This window comes from Lagopus leucura, unplaced genomic scaffold (genome assembly GCF_019238085.1).
Source record: "Lagopus leucura isolate 7727_CA_CO unplaced genomic scaffold, USGS_WTPT01 Super-Scaffold_100002, whole genome shotgun sequence".
In the NCBI taxonomy this organism is placed as follows: Eukaryota; Metazoa; Chordata; class Aves; order Galliformes; family Phasianidae; genus Lagopus; species Lagopus leucura.
In genome coordinates this window covers 38,371,886-38,392,847 of record NW_024962263.1, presented here as the reverse complement: position 1 = coordinate 38,392,847, position 20,962 = coordinate 38,371,886, and the positions used below count along the sequence as shown (strand labels likewise).

The 20,962-nt window shown below is 34.3% G+C and overlaps 1 protein-coding gene across 4 annotated transcripts in view; it reads right to left on the bottom strand.

Annotated features, from left to right (window-relative positions):
* Nucleotides 1–20,962, bottom strand: part of CDH19 (cadherin 19) — a 97,264-nt gene that overhangs the window by 3,348 nt on the left and 72,954 nt on the right. For all 4 annotated transcript variants that reach the window (XM_042869399.1, XM_042869398.1, XM_042869397.1 and 1 more), the window contains 5 exons: nt 19,657–19,910; nt 16,844–16,980; nt 8,923–9,044; nt 4,950–5,067; nt 2,750–3,001 (listed from right to left, as the gene is read on the bottom strand). In XM_042869399.1, coding sequence (XP_042725333.1) covers nt 2,750–3,001; nt 4,950–5,067; nt 8,923–9,044; nt 16,844–16,980; nt 19,657–19,910 — 883 coding nt within the window. The remainder of the gene's footprint in view (nt 1–2,749; nt 3,002–4,949; nt 5,068–8,922; nt 9,045–16,843; nt 16,981–19,656; nt 19,911–20,962) is intronic.

Genomic DNA, 20,962 nt, shown 5'->3' with positions numbered 1-20,962 from the left:
TGGAAGTGCAGGGAAGTCTAGAAACAGCCAATCCCTATTATATATTCCCATTTTCTCTTTTGAAAACCAGGAGTGAGAAGTGGTGGATCTACTGTATTCTGGACCTTGCTGTGGAGTCAAGAATTGACTCATTTCTGGCAAGATTACTTCCATTTAGATATAACAATAACAAAGTACTCTTTCATTGTTTTAATCACCCTATCTACTCAAATTGTTCAGAGAGAGAAGTAATTTTTTTTATTTTTTTATTTTTTTAGAACTGTGGGTTTTCTCCATTTTCCTGCATGTTATATAATCCTAAGAGTCCAAAGACATATAAACTCCTTATTCATAACTCATAAGCATGCTGCTGCAGTGCAGTACATGCTGCTGTAGGACTATGTTATGGGTACATTCTAGGAGAAATTTCAGTGAGTTCTCATCCAGAGATTCAGTTGAAAGATCAAAAGTAAAATAACAGGAAATAATTGGATCTAAATTCTATGCCTTGTGCTAAGGTAAAGAAGGCCATAAGCTTGTGGATAGAATGCAGAATATGGGTGATGTTCACTTGTTCAATGTAATTTTTCCCTAATCTAACATTAAAATAATTCCAATATCTGTCTGGAACTTCTTATTTTCTTGTATTGATACTACAACAAATCAAAATACTATATCAGAATAGTTGCCAGACATCATTTTCAATCCTGTTTTCTTATGCTTAGTGATAACATGCTTTATATGCTGTTAATCTTAGATTAGCTGAGGTCATACTGTATAATGAGGGTAGATAAAAGAATGTTCTTTACATCCTTATGAATTTTCATGTGAAAAGCAAACAACAAAAGAAAAATCGGGTTTATTTACTATTGTTTTATATTTTTTTTCATTGATATGAAAGTCTATAAATGTTAATACTGTATTTGCTCTCACTAACAAATACATTGAGACGTTTATCTCTGAAAATTTGTTTCATAAGTCAATGAGACTTCTGCTCTTATTCCTTTTTTCTAGACATTCTATTTGAGCTGTCAGATAGTTTGTTGCAGTTTACCTGCTTGTTTTGTTTATGATTATATTTTTTTCTATTTCTTAGAAGTTTCTGAAAAACGGGTTATGCTAAGTTTTTACAATTTAAAATGATGATTTGATACCAGTGAAATCTGTTTTCACCTTCATTTTCTGATGTTGGGTTTGTTTGTTTGTAGAGTTGCACTATTGGTTGAAAAATTGTTTCCCTAAGATCTGTCAGTTATGTGGTGATATTTTGGGGTATGGTATTTCCTGTGATATTTTATTATAAAGCATAACATGGATATGCCATATTATTCCACAAGTAACAGAAGATGAAGTTGGAGCTGAAAGTCCTTCCCTGCGGCTTTATTCTCATCAGCTTGATTGATAAAACAAACCTACCCAGCTTAATCACCTTTCTTTCTTTCTTTCCTGGCCTCAAACTACAAAATCTTAAGCATAACTCAGGCATAGATTTGGGAGAGACAGTTAGCCTTTGGTGAATAATTTCTACAATGGGCCTGCTGTTATAGTATGTCAGTGTCAAGTCACTCATCAAACACTTCAAGGGATATTGTGTCCGATTCCCTTTTTTTGAAAAAGAGAAAATGTAGTTGAGATAATTGCATGCTTTCCAGGGAAAAAATAGCTGTTTCCCTGAGTACTGTGACTACACTGTGTCTTGCAGGGCTGAAAATGCCAGACTAGACTGTGCAGACTGTTTTGTGAGTGTCATTTGTTGACTATGCATAATTGAGGCTTCACAAGCACATCTCCTATTTGTTTAAGGTGCCTCCTTTTCACATCCACACTTTGCAAGAAGTAGTAGAGGATAATTTTATGCCTCTTGAGAGGGAAAACGTCCAACATCTGAATAAAATGTTATCTGAAAATGCTGTTATTACAGAATTGCAGAAAAGCTGAGTTTGGAAGATTATTTCTGGAGGTCAGGTGGCCCAACTCCTTCTCAAGCAGGGCCACCCAAAGCCATGTCCAGGCAGCTTCTGGCAATCTCCAAGGAGACCCCCCAACCCCCCAACAACCTCTCTGGATAACTTTTGTTAGTGTCAGACACCTGCATAGCGCATAAGTTCTCCCCAGTGTACAGGGGGAACCTCCTATGCTCCAGTTTGTGCCCATTGCCTCTTGTCCTGGCACAGTGTATCACTGAAAAGAGCCTGGCTCCATCTTCTTTACACCTTTCCTTCAATTACTTTTAACATGTTGATAAGATTTCCCCTAAGCGTCCTCTTTCCTACGCTGAGCAGTCTGGACAGAGGAACATCCTGCTTGTTTCTAGAGAGAAACAAGCTTTCTCTGAGAGAATTTTCTTTAATTAAATTACACATATCTTAGCTATGTATTTGGCATAATTAAGGAAGAATGAGCATTTCTCTACCAAAGGTATCTTTTACTAACCCATCTCCTTTCATAACTGTGTCAGCTTTACCTGGGCTCAGTACAGACTTTGTCTTTCCAGATCTTTATTCATGTTAGTGCTGGAGAAATAAATAGAATCATGGATCAACTAAAGCCAACTTTTATAGCATTGTGTTAGGAATCAAATTTTACGGTAAACTGGAAAAAATAGCATTGCTTTAGAAAGCAGAAAAGAAACAAAAGATCTACATTATTATGTTTTTTTTTTCTCAATAAGACAATATTTCTATTTTTTCCCCAGTCTAGGAATCACTTTTGCCACATAATCTGAACTACTGTAGAAGAAAACACAACCATATATCTTACTCATACTTACCCAGGAGTATTAGTAGGCAAGCCAAAACAGCAACTAAAGCTTCTGTGCTGAGGCCTATGGAATACAGGAAAGCTCCATAACGACAGTATAAGGTGTTCACTTCAGTATCACAATCACAGACAGTGACAGTGAGTGTATTTGTGCTTGTAAGTGGTGGAGATCCATTATCCAGAATTAAGATTGGCAAGAAGAAATAAAACTGCTCTTGTCTACTGAAGCCACTTACTGCTGTGAAAATTCCAGCTGTGTTATCTAGAAGATAAATTGTACATGATATACATTTCGCATTTTGCAACAACAAAAATGCAGTGGAATCCAACCTATTTAAAAACAATGCTAAATATGATAGATGTTAAGAAAGTAAGTCCAGTTATGGACACGTGTCCTTTGCTTGTGTGAACTGTGAATAATGTATTTATTTTGTCATATATTTTCCAGTTTCACTAATAAAATTTGTTTTTAAAGCTATATTTTTAATGTTCAAAGCTAAAAAACATCCCACTGCTCTGGCCAATCAGCTGATTCTTACAATGATGCTGTGTATATAATCCAGCAGTTTGCAGATGAAATACAGAAATTTACCTGTGAAAGGTCTCCAAAAGTGTGCCTGACAGCACACAGAGAGAGCATGTGGAAACTGAAAGAACAGAAAGCAAAGAAGTCCACTGATATAATATTTTATTTCTTTCCCTAATTCAAAACTTGATCTAGCTGAGCTCTTATTATCTAAATGAAGGAAAAGCTGCTAGAGGCTCTCACCTTTCTTTGTATTTAACTATAAGCATTCAGAAATCAGTTCTGTATAAAGCCCAATAAGCAGATTAAGTTCAGCTTCTGCTGCATATCAACGAACTTGAATCTGAAACTTAGCTTGGAAAACAAAATAACCTTAACTAAATCTGCGTAAAATGGAAAAAAGTAAAAAAAAAAATATCTGACGTGAATATTTATATAATGGCAGGGAGAATTACTACTTATGTGCATATGTGTAGAAAGAAAAAAAAAAGCACAAGTTTTTGCAATTATCTCTACAAAATATTTATGCAAGCAATCTACTGAAGTTCTTTCATGTTTCTAAGTCAAATTTTAGGGAGATAAAATGCTCCAGATCTGTTGATTTTCTCTTGCTTCTCCCTGGACCTCTTCCAGATCACCTAGCTACTCGTGTGAAATTCAGTAGAAAGCTAAAGATTGTGGATTGAAAATATGATGATTGAAAAGACTTTTTTTCTCACCAATAGCCACTGGATGCACTGTCTTGTGCAATGCTTTGCTATGATTTTGGGCAGAATGAGAAAAGGTGGCAATGTCTTATTCTTCTTATAGAATTTGACCTTTATTTAGAAAGTTATCTCCTCCTGGCACTGAGTGAGACATTAATGAAGATGGAAGATGGAAAGCATATTAAAACTTTTAATTTAACTTTGAAGATTATGAGAAAAGCAGTTTACCATTTAACATGGTCTAAACATTCCAGAGCTTATTTCCATTGATTTAATCACCTAGCCAGAACACTAGGATACACTTGTGTGATGGCATCAGTAATGAAGGAATGTAGATTAAACTTTTAGGAAAACAGATCATATTTCTATTTATCATAGAATCCTAGAATGACTTAGTTTGGAAGGGACCTTAAAGATCCTGATGTGGTCTGACTTACCACCCACTAAATCAGGCTGCCCAGGGCCCCATAAAACCTGGCCTTCAAGACCTCCAGGGATGGGGCATTCACAACTTCTCTGGGCAGCTTCTCCCAGTGCCTGACCACCTTCCCCCTTGTCCTATCACTATTTAAAGGCAGTTTAAAAAGTCAATTTTCCTCCTATTTATAAGCTCCCCTCAAGCAATAGAAGGCTGAATTGAGGTCTCCCTAGAGAGGACTCCCTAGAGTCCTCCCTTCTTGCTGATGTGGTGAAGTAACAGATTTGTACTAACAGCAATTTCTTCCTGGCAGTCTTGTTGCACAGATAAGTAGTAATGGGATGTACCAACTTTCTTGTTAAAATTGTCTCTTAGATTAGGAGTATAAACTGAAAGGAATAACTATATTTTTCATCTAAGATATTTTACTTTCCTTGACATGAAATCATCTTTTGCTGCTTAGTTACAATGACATTTTCATTTTAAGTGAATAATTTTCTAATTGCTAATGTGAGGGGGGTGATGTCCATGCATCTTCATTAGTTTTTAATGACTCTACCTTGATTATCTTTGACAGTAAAACGCGAGTTGTTTGTGGCCTCCTGAGCCAACGAGAAGTAAAATTGGTGACTTTCTGCTGAGTCATCTTTGTCCACTGCACTGATGCTCTGAATTAGCTGGAAAGAGATATGCACAATTGTTTAATAATTAAAGTGTCTAACGCTCCTTTAAAATTGTAAAAGAGCATATCAGATATAACGTTAAATGGTTAATGCTAGAAATTAGATTTGCAAATACATATTAAGTACACGTTATCTGTTCACAAATATCCAGCTCCCATACCCAAAAAGTCAATTCAAGACTGGTATTCTGCAAATATTTTACTTTGTGTTCTTTTTTCCATCAGTTTGGGAGAGATGGGCTTTAAAATCTTCAGAAAATATGATTTCCCAGATCAAAAGACAAGGGGCAAATTAGATTTCCATAAATGAAAAGAAGTAGAAAAGAATCACACACTTGAATGAATTCCTCTATACAAAATATATCCCTTTGAGCCCACAAACACATTGATCTGATATATTGTAGCAGCAGCAAGGGAGATGTTTACAAATTCATGTACTGAATTGTTGATTATGAATATTATAACAGACTGATTATGGATTTTCTTGGCCTATTTCTGGTCAGGAATATAAAGTTGCCTTCATTTACAAATGTGTCATGACCAAATGAAATCATAACATATAGCGTTCATTATATTTTATCTCTGTAAATAAGTAAAAACCTTATATTTAATGAATTCTAAATGTTTCTGCTAATAATAAAAATGTGGGGTTTATTTGTTTGTTTGTTTGTTTACTTTTACCAGTAAATATTTAGTTAACTGGCCATCCGCATATAGTAGTGAAAATAATCACTGATATCATTGATTATAAGGAAATCTAGCTGATGAAAAGCCAAAAAAAAGATATCTAATTTGAGCTTAGTTTTATTAGTCATCTCGTGCCTTACAGATATTTCTATCTAATAGTCTTGCACTTTCAACTTTCCCCAAACCGGAAATCACACAAATGCTACAAGCACTACTTTAAAAGCAAAAACAACAGTAAGTCAGCAGAAGCGACTACAGCCTTCCACCTGTGCCTTTGAAGACTCCTTCCTGACTAAGATTTCTTTTAATGAAAGAGTTAGGAATTCAATGTTTGTTTTCCTTTAAAGCAAGCTAAGTTTGAAATCCACAAAACAGTGTAAAGAGTGGTGTATACCCCCAGAAACTTTGCATTCTTAATATTCTTCCCTTCTTATATGCAAAATTTAATTCAAACCTGTAATTTCAAAATATTTTATTGCTAATAATGAGAGTAGTGATTACACCTGGTGACAGTGTACAAAGGCTATAGCTTAAAGGCCAATCAGAATACATTGTGCTTACACAGATTTATCATGTTTTTACATTCTAAGAGATGTCAGTGAGGGCATTGCCCCAACGTTAATCACATACCCGTAGAACTCAAGTAAAGATTTTCTTTATTTCCTTCTGTATCAAATGAGTAGTTTTCATTTTTACTCTAACTGATGACTAATTTATTAAAGGTAAAGCAGTAAGTAAATTAATGCTTTTTTTTTCTTGTCTCTAGTTTAAAATGCTCTGCATATGTAATTAGTAACAAAAATTACTAAGTAAGCTGCAACACTGAAGTCATTTCATATGTGATCTCCAAATAATATGAACTCAGAATTGCCAGGATTAATATGTATTAGAGAAGTATTAATTCAGTTTGTATCCAGTGCAGCTTGTCTTCAGCTAAGTTCTGTTTCCTGCATAACAGAACTGCTATGGGGTCTAACCCAACATCCACAAAATATAGGTCTATTTTGGATGCTCAGCTTGCTTACTCAAGATGCGAGTTGTCTCATAGTTTACTTCAAATTTTTGTCCCACAAATTAAAAGTTAAATAACTAATGCCTTTAGAATTAAGCTTTCTGGGAAATAGATTTTTACTGTGATGTCTCTGGAATAGTTTTGGCTCATTTTACATCCTGATTGTTTTTATAGTTTCTTGCTTTTAGAATTCAACTCTTTGTCGTGATTGCAAATATCTAAGAAGAAGAAAATAAAGGGTTCTGGTCATCCTCTGCCAAGTTTACAAGAAGCTATAAATTCAAAGAGAATCCCAGTTTTTAGATACCTTACTTATACTGTAATATTGATTTGACACTAGTTGTAGCTGCAGTTGGGTGGAAAGCTATTCTTTATAGCTACTTTCAGGCTCAAGTTATTTTGAGACTAATATATTTAATGCTGGTAGGGCAGATAAAGTGGTTTTGTTTGTTTGTTTGTTTGTTTTCTTGGTTTGGTTTGGTTTGGGTTTTTTTTCCCTTCCATGAAAGAAAGAAAAAAACATGTTGTGGTCAATATATAACTGACTTATGGGTTGTGAGATATTACAAATAGTGAAAAATACGTTCAAAATATCTGATAAGTATGATGAGTGGATTTAGGATGTTGCCAAAATAATACTATATTTTTTGCACTCATTTCTATTGTAAAATTTCAGAAGACTGTCTCTCAGTCATAAAAAAAAACAAAATCTTTTTTTATATATTATTGTGTATCAGGAAAGACTCAAGAAAAAGTCATTAAAATAAAATTTAACTTTTGACATTATCTTTCCTTCTTCAGTGCTTTCCTCTTCTCAAAGCTTTGTAAGTTGGGAGATGCAAATCTATTACAACGTATCTCATGAAAGCAGACACAAGTCAGCTGTGAGAAATTAGAATTCTGGAGGTATCCAGAATATCTCTCAGCATATCCTTTCCAGCTAAAAAGAATGAGAAAGCTACTTTAAAAATTGAAATGAGATAGAATATCAATACAAGCTTTGACCTCAGCTCATACTCTCTAAGCAGATTCCTGGAGTCTTTATAGATGATTGCAGAAGTTTGCCTAAACAAAGACATGTGACGTACTGATTAAGCTCCTCCCTTACTTAAACTGACTCTTCTGAAGTTGTATTATTCAAAGAACAACCACTGCAACTTACAAAATCACTTTATAACCTCTAGGCTTCTAGCTGATGAAAAGGAATAAACATTCTAATACGTGTGCAAAAGAATTAAAATCAAAAGAGAAAAAATAGCTGATGTGTCTCCTATATGTCTATCAGTTCAGTTGTAAGTTGTAAACATTAAGGATAATAACAGTCTCTAAGTGGTTATTATGCATATCAGTAGCAGCTTTCTGTTGTTGCTCCTAAAATAATTTGCTAATGAGAAGTCAATTTAACTAGCTCTTTGAATGGTCTCCACATGTCAAACTAAAGCCATCTGAGACTCTCACAAACTGTTATTGATGAAAAAAAAAAGGGGAGGGGAGTAATAAACCTAAAAAGTAATTTAGAGCACCTTTTTGTTTGTACATTGAAATGGAAGATCTTTTTCATCCTTCATTCAAACTTTATAATGTTAAACATAACTATTTTTTTTACTTTTTAATTAAAAAATGCTTTTTAAGAGAAATCACTAGTGGGCTAATATACAGATGTTATTTATTAAAAAACAATTGTGGAGTAATAAAAGCTTTGGAAGATAAACAATCTGAGCTTTTTTATATTGTAGACAAGTGCAGAAATAGATTACAAATACAAATTTTATAGGTTTCCATGTTTTATTAATTGATACTGAGTTATTTAATTTCAAGCATTAACTGTTGATTTAAGAAATCTATATTGGTTTACTTTTATATGTTTGTCATATGATTTTTTGTCAAAAATTAAGACTGTTTTCTATGTATTGTGAAACTTTTTAGAATTATCAGTATTATTTTGTTTCAATTAAGGGGGGAAAATACATATCAGACTTCTGAAATTGGTATTTCACATTATACACATATCAACAGAACTGATTTTGAAATTAGACAAAATGCATCCTATGCTTGCAATACTGCAGTAGTCAATAATAGAGAAAACATTAATATCTCCAATTAAATTTTCATAATAATGAGAAAAATGTCTGCTAACTCATTCACACTTACCTGACCTGGTACTGCATTTTCACAAACAAATGTTTCATAATATTTAGGAAATTCTGGTGCATGGTCATTTACATCAAGAACTTGGATATATACATTTGCTTCTGAAATTTTTTCAGGATTTCCTAATGATTAAAAAAGGCAGAAATTCAATGTTACGTACTAACTACTATATATTTTGAGGTAATGTAACATTAGAAAACTTTATTACATTTGATGGAGAAGAAAGTAGCCACTGAGACCTACAGACGCATTACATACTAAACTGTTTTTATTTTATTTTGTTCAAATTTAACCTGTAAAATGATTTAGCATGTTCTTTTGAAGCTAGAACAAAAAACATAATCTTAATTGCTAAAACAGAACAGAAAGTGCTGAGATTTTTCTTTTTGTTTTAATAGAGTTCTATCTACAAAAAGGTGTTGGGTTTTGTTTGTTGTTGTTGTTTGTTTGTCTTAATTATCCAATACATCATGTTAAAATACAATAATATATATTGAAATATGTAAGGATATTTCTCATAAATGTTTAGATTTTTCACTCTTGCATTTACTGAGTTGGAAATGGAATTCAGTGTAAAAATAAAATCTGATTTGGAGAAATTAGATGAGGATTAGTTCATGCAGAACGGCTTGATGTACTAATAAAGGATGTTGTAGTGACTGGTCACAAGCTTTTAAGAAAATGAATTACATTTTCTTGCTACCGTTACTTACATGATGATCTTTTACCATACTACACTCCTGTCATGGTATTTTAAGATTTTTACCTTTTTAGTGAAAACCATACCAAAAACTTAAATACTTGCAAAATATTTCTGCCACTGTCAGCCATATATATTACTTCCAGTGGACACTGATACTTAATCCTAGTAAATAGGATACTATTTACCTAGTAAATAGTAAAGCAAGAAATTTGACTTCGAAGCATATACTTGTAAAGAAGTCAGAGTTTACCTACTCACTGGTAGACTTAATAGACTGAGATTACAATTTTGTTCTGAGTATTATTTGCACAACAGATTTAATTCTCAGGCATTTGGTACTTGTGAAAACTGTACTGCCTCTGTTACATGGGTGACTTTGCTACTGCAGCTTTAGATAAGAAAAAACTATATATCTTCCTCCCCTATGAAAAGGAAATTAAAATTTGTCTGTATAAGGCACTTCTATTCCTGCAATTACTGCATTTATACAAAGTTACATTACTGTAACTATCTTAGATGAGGAAAAACCACACTCTATAAAACTGTGTGTGTATTAGGTCTAAACAAACTATGCAATACAAATGTTCATAAGAGTCACCTAACTCTGGTTTCAGCTGGGCTAGAGTTAATTTTATTTAGCTGGTATGGCGCTGTGTCTTGGATTTAGGAAGAAAATATTGATAACACACTAATGTTTTAGTTGTTGCAGAACAATACATACACTAAGTCAGGGATTTTCCTGATTCTCATACTTCCTTGCTAGTGATAGAGCCAGAGGAGCTGAGAAGGGATGGAACCATTACAGAAGACTCATAACCTGTTTAGCCTAACTTTCTTGTATGTTTCTTAGTTATAACATCTGTATATTCATTGATTACACAACTGGTCATACTCAACCTTTACAAAGAACAGCTGAAGAGTCAAATAAGGTGTGCCACCCTTTATGTCAATGACCAGCGGGAGTGCATGGAGATCAGTATCAGGAGGGATAAGGACCTGACAGAGCTTGTGAGTTGTGATTAAATGGAGAGAAAGGACAGGTGACATTGTAGTGGAGGTCTGGTACAGGCCACCTGATCAGGAAGGATAAGTGGATGAGGCCCTGTACAGATGGATAGGTCTCACATTCACAAGCCCTGGTGATCACAGGGAAATTTAACCACACCTATACCTGCTGGAGAAACAATACAGCAGAGCATATGCAATTGAGGTTTCTGCAGTGCATTGATGGTAGTTTCCTTCTCCAAGTGGCTGAGGAACCAATGAGGAGAGATATTGTACTGGACCTTATTCTCACCAACAAAGAAGGGCTTGCTAGGAATGTGAAAGTAAAAGGCAACCTTGATTTCAGTGACCACGAAATGGCCAAGATCCTTAAGGCAGTGAGGAGAGTGCAAGTTCACAGCCCTGGAATTTGGGAGAACAGACAATGGCTTTTTCAAAGATATGCTTGGTAGAGTACTTCAGGACAAAGCCCTAGATGGAAGAGAGGCTCAAGAAAGCAGGTTAATATTCAAAGATCACTTTCTCCAAGCTCAGGAGTGATGCATCTTAATAAAGAGGAAGTCAGGTGAAAGTAGGTCCAGTAGACCTGCGTGAAAGAACAAAGAGATCGTGATCAAATTTAAACAAAAAAAAAGGAACATTCATAGGGTAGAAAAAAGGACAAGTAACCTGGAATAAATACAGAGATGTTTTCTGAGTAGCTGGTAATTAAATTAGGAAAACCAAAACCTAGACAGAATTGAATCTTTCCAGGAAAAAGGCAACAATAAAGACTTCTACAAATACCTCAATAACAAAAGAGAGACTAGGAGAAAATGTGAGTGCTCTCTTAAGAAAAGAGAAGATACGGTTATGCAGGACAATGAAAAGACTGAGGTACTGAATGCCCTATTTGGCTCAGTCTTTACAGCAAGACTTCTTTAGGAATCCCAGATCTCAGCAGCCTGGCTGAATGGCTGGAGCTAGGAAGACATGTCCTTGGTAGAAGATTAAGCTGAGGAATACTTGAAGAAATTGGATATACACAACTCCATGATCGCTGGTGGCATGCACCCAGGAGAGCTGAGGGAGCTGGCAGCTGCGGTTGTAAGGCTACACTTGTACAAGCCGGATGAGCAGACAGTGATGTGGATCAAAAACTAGCTGAACAACCAGACGCAGATGGTTGTGGTCAGTGGCACAAAGTCTCGTTGGAGGCCTGGAACAAACAGAGGTTCTGTCCCAGTTAACATCTTCGTTAATTGTCTCAATAACATGATAGAGTGCATTCTTAGCATATTTTGCATGTGACCTGAAACAGGAGGAAATTACTTACCAGAGTGCCATGCAGCCATCTAGAGGGAACCTGACAGGCTGTAGAGTTGTGACGACAAAAAACTGCATGAAGTTCAACAAGGAGAAGTGCAGAGTTCAGTACCTGGAGAATAACAACCCCAGGCACCAGTATACAAGTGCTACTCAACTCCAAAGCAGCTCTGCAAAAAAAGACTTGGGGGCACTGGTGAACACCAAATCGAGCATGAGTCACAAAGAGTGTGATTAATCCAGCTCCTCTCAGTTTTGGAAATGGTAGCAAAGCCCGCTCCTGAGAAATGATATCCAACCTTGACTAAATCCCCCCGAGTTTTATTGTTTAGTATGATATCACATGGTATAGAATAATGTTTTGGTCAGTTTGGGTCATCTGTCATGGTTCTGCTCCCTCCCTGGCAGGCCCTCAGACTTTTCAGTGGCAGGGAGATGGAGAAATATATTGATGTATTATCAACATTATTTTCAATCTAGATCCAAGACAGCACTATGCCAGCTACTATGAAGAAAATTGACTCTATTCCTGCTGAAATTAGGACACACCTGAAATTAACAGAAAAAAAGATCTGCACATACTGAATACTCTTGGAGGAGTCTATCATCTATCAGCAGATTCAATCCTCACTTAGATAGCACTAATCATCACTTAGCTGTTAGAAAGGTCTATTTTCTCCCCAGTGTAATGCATTACTGCAGGAGGCAAGAATTTTCATGGCAACAGTATCATTCACATTAACTTAACTGTATTGTAGGATAAGGGCCATATATGCAAGACATTTTCCAGTGAATAAAATCATCTTTAAAAATTCCACGAACCCTAAATATCTGTTAGCCTAAAGACCTGACAATATCACAAACTGTTCTGTCTAAAACAAAAGCATGTTACTTGCAAGAATATTCATTATAGCACCTCATGATGTGTGTTAGTATCACTGCTTCTGCCTCATTCAGAAGACCTGAAGGAATTTTCTTAAAATAGTCAAATGGGCATTAAAGAGAAAATCTTTCTGCCTTATCTGAAACTGTAGGATTTGGGTGGTTCTTACATTGCTTTTTAAATATATAATTACCTCATTGCTTGCAAAAAATGTTTTTTGGTTTTTTTTGTTGGTTTTTTTTTGTTTGTTTGTTTTTGATCTTATGGAATTTGTGCTGAAACTTTTGAGTCTTTTGCCAAAGTGGCAGCAAAAGCAACTAAAATAGAGAAAAACAGCTGGATGCTCAGCAGTTTCACATTGCTATTTCTCCTGTGAAATCACTAGATAATATAAGAGCAATGAAACAATGCTTGGTTTAGTTTTGAAATAAATATAAAAAGTAACGCATAACCCTTTTAGTAATGATATTGTAGGACTGAATCTGTTTTACATAGGTCAAGATTTCATGTATAAGGCAGAGATGTGGCTTGACTGGTACCTAAAGGAAAGTTTTATGATTCTTACTGGGAGTTGGGGAGTACCTTTGGTGGCTTCATGCGTACACAAAGTGGCATGGAAAGAGCCCAAGTACTTAGCCCAGTTCCTAACTTGCTTGCTCCCAAAATTTATGTATTCCACATTGGATGCCTACTGTCAAATACTTGAACAAGCACAGCACCATGTGGAATGTAGCTGTCATTCCCATCTGTTTTCTTTCACCAACTGACCTACACATCTTTTTCACATCATCACTATTTTTGGATTGTCTTTTTTTGTTTTGGACTTTTATTTTAACCTCAATGTATGGTAAAATAGCAAGAAAAATCATTCCCCACATTGCCATTGGAAAATAACACTGTAGTAGAAGTCTGTTTTTCATGGGAAGTGGGGAAAACACTAGAAGTTAAAGGTAATATAATATTTGTACTTCCTAACAGATCATTAGCTTTTTTACACTGAAAACTGATTAATAGTTCCTGCTCCATCCCTGGACAGGTTGGATGGAGCAGTCTGATCTGGTGAGTGGCAGCTCTGTCCACAGCAGGAAGTTGATACTACATGATCTTTCAGGTCCTTCCCAACCTAAACCATTCTGTGATTCAAATCCTTCTGAAATCACAGGAGTTCAGTAACAGGCAATACTGATTTTTCTTTTATTCTTTATACAGAAAAATAGTTGTCAGAATCTCAATACCGTTAATATACATTAGACTTATTACATTACTACATTAATCTAAAGATCTTTGTCATAATCACCAAGAGAGATCACAACTTGAAAATAAAATGTGAGAACAGAATATCAGATGCAATAAGCTGGATCAGTGTCAAGAATGAGTTTGGTGGTCTAATTACTAAGAATCAAAATAATTTACCAATTAATTTTGGAGCTATGGGGGGGGGGCGGGGGGGGGGGGAGAAAAAAAGCAGTAGCAGTCCAGAGGTACAGAATAGAACTCAATACTTGCAGGGTATTAAAAAGTTTGGAATTAGTACCAGCCAGTAAAAGGAAACTTGAATTAAAAAATAATAATAATGCTGAAGCAGGTTTCTTTAGCTGCTACTTTATAATATATACATAATATATAAAATATACAAAATATTTAAAAGAAACTATAAAAAAGAAAAAATAAAAACATAACAAAACAAAAAAAGAAACAAATTTAAAATGTAAGAAGTCTATCAACAAAATTATATGTGTTCAAAGTGAAAATTAATTATATGCTCCAAGACTGAAACCTTCAAAGAGCTGCACATTCTGCAGTCATGCAGTAGTTTTGAAATGCACTGTAATTGAATATTTGCAGAACTCTTTAGACAAATGATTTGTCTCTTTAGGGTGAGTGTAGATAAATCTAGTATTAATTTTAGCACAGACATATAGATAAATGAAGATCAAAGTAAGCTCAAGGCAATTGCTATCACCGAGAACTTTCGTCATTCACCCCTAAACTTTTGTCATTCACCCCAGTTTGACTGAGAAGTTGTGACAGATATCACTCTTCCAAATAATAATAATAAAAAGTTTCTCAATTATCATATAACTTATTGAATCATTGCCAAGTAAATCTGATTGCTTAAGGATTTTTTGCTCTCATGCATGGCTAGAATGCTTCTATTTATGCTTTGCCCTTTTACTCAGTGGAAGCTGAGTAAAAAACAAGAACACCTGATCAAATTTTACTTGATTTCTCTTGATCTGGAACCATCTTTATAGCATAAAGTAGAACAAGACTCTACACATTGCAGATTCCCACTGCTTAAGTTTAAGGTCCAGTAAATAAGGTCTGCTTCTGGGTACCTTTAAAATAATTTATCCCAACAGGATGAGAATAGGATGATGAAGACACAAATCTTGCAATAGAAGACAGGTCTCTAATCTCTGATCCTTGTTATCACAATAGAGGCAGAAGGTTTGAGTCCTGTACAAATGCCGGGACATCAATAGGCCTACAGAGATGCTACTTCCGTAACAAAGTTATGAAATGTATCTCAACTGCAATTAATATGTAGTATGGATGAAGTCTAATGTCATTTTGATTTGGCTTCAGTGGAGATACAATGTCATCCACAAAATGTCTCATGCACACAGCATATTTTATGACTATATTCAAGGAATAAAATGCTACTAGTTCGTAATATAAATCATTTCAGGTATGACCATACCAAGGTGACCTAACTTCAATGCTTTTGAATGTAGTTTTATAGATAGTGATCTTACCATCATTAAAGAAATAAAGAATAAGTATATGAAAATAATGAGGGCTCAGTTTCTTTACAATAACTTTTGTTGCTATGAAAGATCCACTTTCTCCTGCTGCTGAAGAGACATTCGTTTCTACCATTTGATTCTTTTCTTTTTTATTGTTTAGCTAAACAGAAAAATCCAGACCAAAGTCATCCTGCTGTGTTTCTATAGTGCTATTCAAGATACGATAAAAAATATGCCAGAGATCAGTTTTATCATCACCTGCTAGCTGCCCAGCTACATGAAAAGTAAGATATATTTATGTTTTAAAAATCCCAGAGAAGCTGAAAAGGAAGATAATACCATAAATTCCCAAATACAAAATAAAGACTTCAGTGAAAATTGCTGCCAGCTCTGCTGCATTGAACTTCTAGCGGTACTATTCTGACACAGATACAGTGGATGCTTCCTTCTGGGAAAAGTGCAACCAATGAATATATGTTTAAAGCAGATTTACCAATAAATATTTTTTTACTGAGATTCAGGAATAAAAAAGCATGCTAAGAGTATTTAGAAAATCTGTCTAATCTATTGATTAGCCTCCAGTTTTGTATGTTTCTTCTCCTTAAGAAGAATGTGAAGTTATTAAATACTATCCCAATAATCCTGTTAAATCACTTTGTAAGTCAATAGTTAGTTGTTAATTTTCTGGGGCATTGTCTCAGAGTTAGGGCAAGCAGATAACCAGAAGTGCAAATACAGGCAATTTGCATTTGACTTTCAAACAAACTGACAGGTGAACCCTATATAAAGGATGTTTCAGAGATTAAATTGGCAAAGTCTAGCTGATTTAAGCCTTACATTCAGAATTAATTTGAGCCACAAGTTTCTGACTGGTGTTAAATTAGACCCTGGCTAATTTTATACTAGTCAAAAATCTGGTGTGAAATTAACCAGGGTCTAATTTAACATAAGTACTTTCACTATAGGAGCAATTCATATGCTTCAGTCTAACTTGAAAGCATTACAGTTTCAATCTTATTACAATTTCTTTATATACATATATATATGTGTGTGTGTATAATAAGGTCATCCTTTATGAAAGAGAAGAGGACCTTAGAGCTCAAATATATTCTGCTTCTATGTAACTAATCATTTTAATAATGCTCCTTCATATAGCAAGCAATAGTAATATAAAGAAAAGGAAGCATATGTTCTTCATTTAAAAGAAGGCATATTCTGAGGATAATTACAGTTTGCAGTACACAAAACACAGTGTTCCTTAAAATTCTTACTCACTAGTTTCTGTGGCTGTAACAGTTATGTTGTGCCAAGAAGTTTTCTCTCGGTCCAGAGGTTCAGTTGTAATGATTGTTCCATTGTGTTCATTGATGCTGAACAATCTCTTTAAATGCATGCCTTGGACAATAGAATACCTGCATTAAAATTAAAAAAAAAAAAAAAAGGGAGAGATTCCCTGATACTGAAAATCCCTATCAGAAACAGGGACATATAAAGCTACTGTCAGATGAGAAAACAGAACCGTGCATATATACATATAAATGTGTGCAGCAAGAACTCAGAAATAATGAAAAATGTACACTTATAAACATTCAAAATTTACTGCTGTCAAGATCAAAGCTCTTCTTTTTATAAAACTAAATATATCTCAGATCTATATTAATATGAACTGAACCTGAATTGTATTATTCATTCTTCAGGCTCACAGCAGGAGAATGACTTTGCTGAAAAGAAACAGCGAAAGTGCCACTTGTGAAATGAATAACACTAACAGTTAAGTGGATGTATAATGGTAAATCTATTTTATCATTGTTGACATGCTCTGATGCTGAGGCAATGGGCATTATAAAGAAAGACAACTATCTATAATGAGGTGCCACCTGGGCAGGGTACAAAACCCTAAAGTAGAAGATGAATGCAAATCAGTCCACTGCTCCTGAGTTGTCACTTAAAATGCTCTGCAGGCTACTTCCATATGCAGACATGCGCATGCACACATACATACCATTCAAATTGTTAAAGTCTGGTCACAAGCCAGAGATGGACTGAAAAAAGATACCAAAAGTATTGGTTCAGATGGAAAGAATATTTGCAGATATTATTCATGACATTAAAGAAGGACTATGTGTCACAACTCCAAGCAGCCAATTTCAGAGAAGAAAAATCTGATTGAAGGATTGAAAGTTCTTATCATTCCAGTTTGGAATTCACAAGTTTAATTGTTCCCTCTTTTTTTGCATTTCTAATTTTGCTTGATAAAATCTTTTTTATCATAGAATCTTATACTTGTTTGAATTGGAAGGGATCCTGTAAGATCTAGACCAACTCCCCAGCAATGGACAGAAACACTAACAGCTAGATAAGGCTTTTCAGAGCCCCATCCAGCCTAACATTGAAAATCTCCAGGAAGAGTGTTTCTACCACCTCACCGGGCAACATGTGCCAGTGCTTCACCATCCTTACTGTAAAAATATCTTCCTTATACTCAATCTAAATCTCCCCTTTTATCTCTTACTGGAACTTAAGACTCTAGCTCAGACTATGTGTCTGCATTCTGATGAGTCTCTAACATTTTAATAGTTATTTTTTAGCATGTTTGGAAAATCACTAAGAGAATAAATTAAGAAATCTCATAACGAAACCAATTATAGTATTTTTCATTTAAGCCAAAGGCTTACCTTTTAGAAACTTCTGCTTTAGCAGCTCACAATTCAATATTATTTAAATTATATATATAATTATATATATATATATATATATATATATATAATTTATAAGTATATTCCTCATCCTCTGCATCCAAAGCTTGCTGGAGGTTTTCTGATACAGTTTCTCTTGGATGTTTTTTGTTTTGTTTTGTTGTTGTTATTAATCTGATTAATCACTGATAATTGTTAGAAAATCAATGTTGGAGGGATTTTAGTTATTTTTTTAATAATTGATGTACTTCTTTTATTACTGCATTTTTTTGTTGCATACCTTTGCTTTCTTTATTTAAAAACTAGGGTCCTGATACAACGCAGCCAGTTTCCTATATTTTAAGTACCTGTCATTACTTATAATAACAATAGTTTCAAAATTAGATTAACGGCTATATGTTAGGTGCTGTATTTTAAAGTAATTCAGATATGCAATGCATGTTTTGCTGTACTAGGGCTACTCAGACACATCCACTTCATAGTGAGTTTCATCAAACTATTTCAGATTCAAAAGTTGCACTCTGTTTACATGTTACTGGAGATTCTGCAATATCAGGCAATATCATCTAAATGAACCATGTCTCATTTCTTTGAAGAAAAGTACTTTTTTATTATTCTAATTTAATGTAGCTTGTTTAAAAAGTAGCAGTAAATTAATATGAAAACATAGCAAATAGCTTTGCATTGACGATTCTTCTGAATACGTGTATTTGGTTTTGCCATTGAGAACCTAATAAGTTAATCTACATGCCATAAATTATTTTGTATGTCATTAATTTGCCCCTTAATGCTAACTTCTTTAAACTACTGAGTACAGTAATGTCAAGTAACTCAATAAGCAATTTTTAATTATAAACCCAATTTTAAAGATTAATTACCTGTTTTCTCCCTTAAGAAACAGCATAATCTGTAAAATTAAAAGCCTGGAGGATTCTTTTTATATAATATCTCTTTGTGGTTATAGTAGCTGATGTAGGGAATTGGTAAATTTTGATCATGTTGAGGTGAGAAGATGCCAGTGGAGTTGTTCTGCGTCTTCCTCCCAGCAATGAAACCATATCTACATATCTCCAGAATTTTGGAAAATAGACTGGAACACCTCCATGCACTTACAGGTTTGGTTGAGGTACCCTGGCTCTTCTGTAATGCATGCCCTCTTCCAGGACAGTATTTAATCTATTGCCCTATCTCAAAATACTCTTAAAATGCATGAAGCTATTTTATTTTTATTTTGGGTAGGGGTCAAGATTTAACCTAGAATAATCCTGGTTATCACAATGAAAACACAATGAACTGTAAACATGAACCAAAATAAGGAACACAAATCACCTTGGTAGCCTTTGGAAATATTATGATTATATTTGAGTCATGTTTAGATTTTGAATTAGGTACCTGACTGGGCTGTCATCATTGTCCAGATCTCTTGCAGATGCAATTCCTACCAATGAGCCACTTACAGCTCCTTCAGCAATCTCCATCACATAGCTCTCCAAAGTGAAAACTGGAGGTTCATCAGCATCTACCACACTGACTTGTACAATAGTTATGTCTTCAAATGGTCCTTCTTTCAGGAAACGGTCATCAATGTACCTGTTTACAGCTTTTACTCTAACACTATGTTTCCTCTTGCTCTCATAATCCACTCTCTGTAAAGAAAGAAAATGAGATGAAAGATGTTTCTTTTTTTCACATATGAGTTAAAATAGAAATCCACAAGCAGCATGAAAAGAAGTACAAAATAATGCTGCTTTTCTGGGGGAGTGTTTTAAAGGTAGATAATTCTAAGATATTTTTTTATGTAAATAATATTTATTTTACTTTAATAATTAATAATTATTTTATTTAATTTGTATTAATTTTATTACAATTTAACTGTATAACGCCGTTGTTTGGTTCAAGTGTAGGCCAGTTTTAACGTTACCATTGAACAACACTGTAAATAGGTCTTTCAACAGACAAGAAAAACACCTTCTATAACATAGTTATATAATTATTTTTACTGTCAGTATGTTCTGAAATCTGAAAATAAAAGGCAAACAAGTGACAACAAAACTCTCCCAAAACTCTCTTCTGGAAAAAAAAAAAAAATTCCAGAATTTTAACAAACTTAAATTAGGAAAACAAACAAACAAACAAAACAAAACAAAACAAAAACACAAAAAACAGCAGTAACAACAAAAAAAAGTAAAAACATTCAGTTCTTCAGACTCCTGAATTTCACTAGTAACATTATTTCAGATGAAGTGTCAGGTGGCCTCGAATGGGAATGTTTCCTCTGCAAAATAAATCACATTGTATCATACCTGTGTAGTATCTTACTTCATAAATAAGTATCACAGTAATGTATTTAGTGCATTTTTAAAGCTATGGAATTGCAAATAAAATCCTCTTTCTACATTCTTTCTATAGCTTCTTTCTTCACTGAAGTTTAAGAGGAATTGCTGTGTTTATTTTAATGATAAAGGTTTCACAGATGATGCAAAGAAGAGATTGAATATATTGTCTCAATGAGGTACACTGTGCTGCACCTCGAGGAATAACATTAAGATATTTCGGCTGCCAGCATTTTATTTAGTGGTTACATGAATGAGACAAAAAGAAAACAGAAGGAAAAAGATGTTTTTGTTTTATCCCTCTAATATTCCAGTCAAACTACATTGCCTGAAGAAAGGAAAATAAATAAATAAATTAAAAAAAT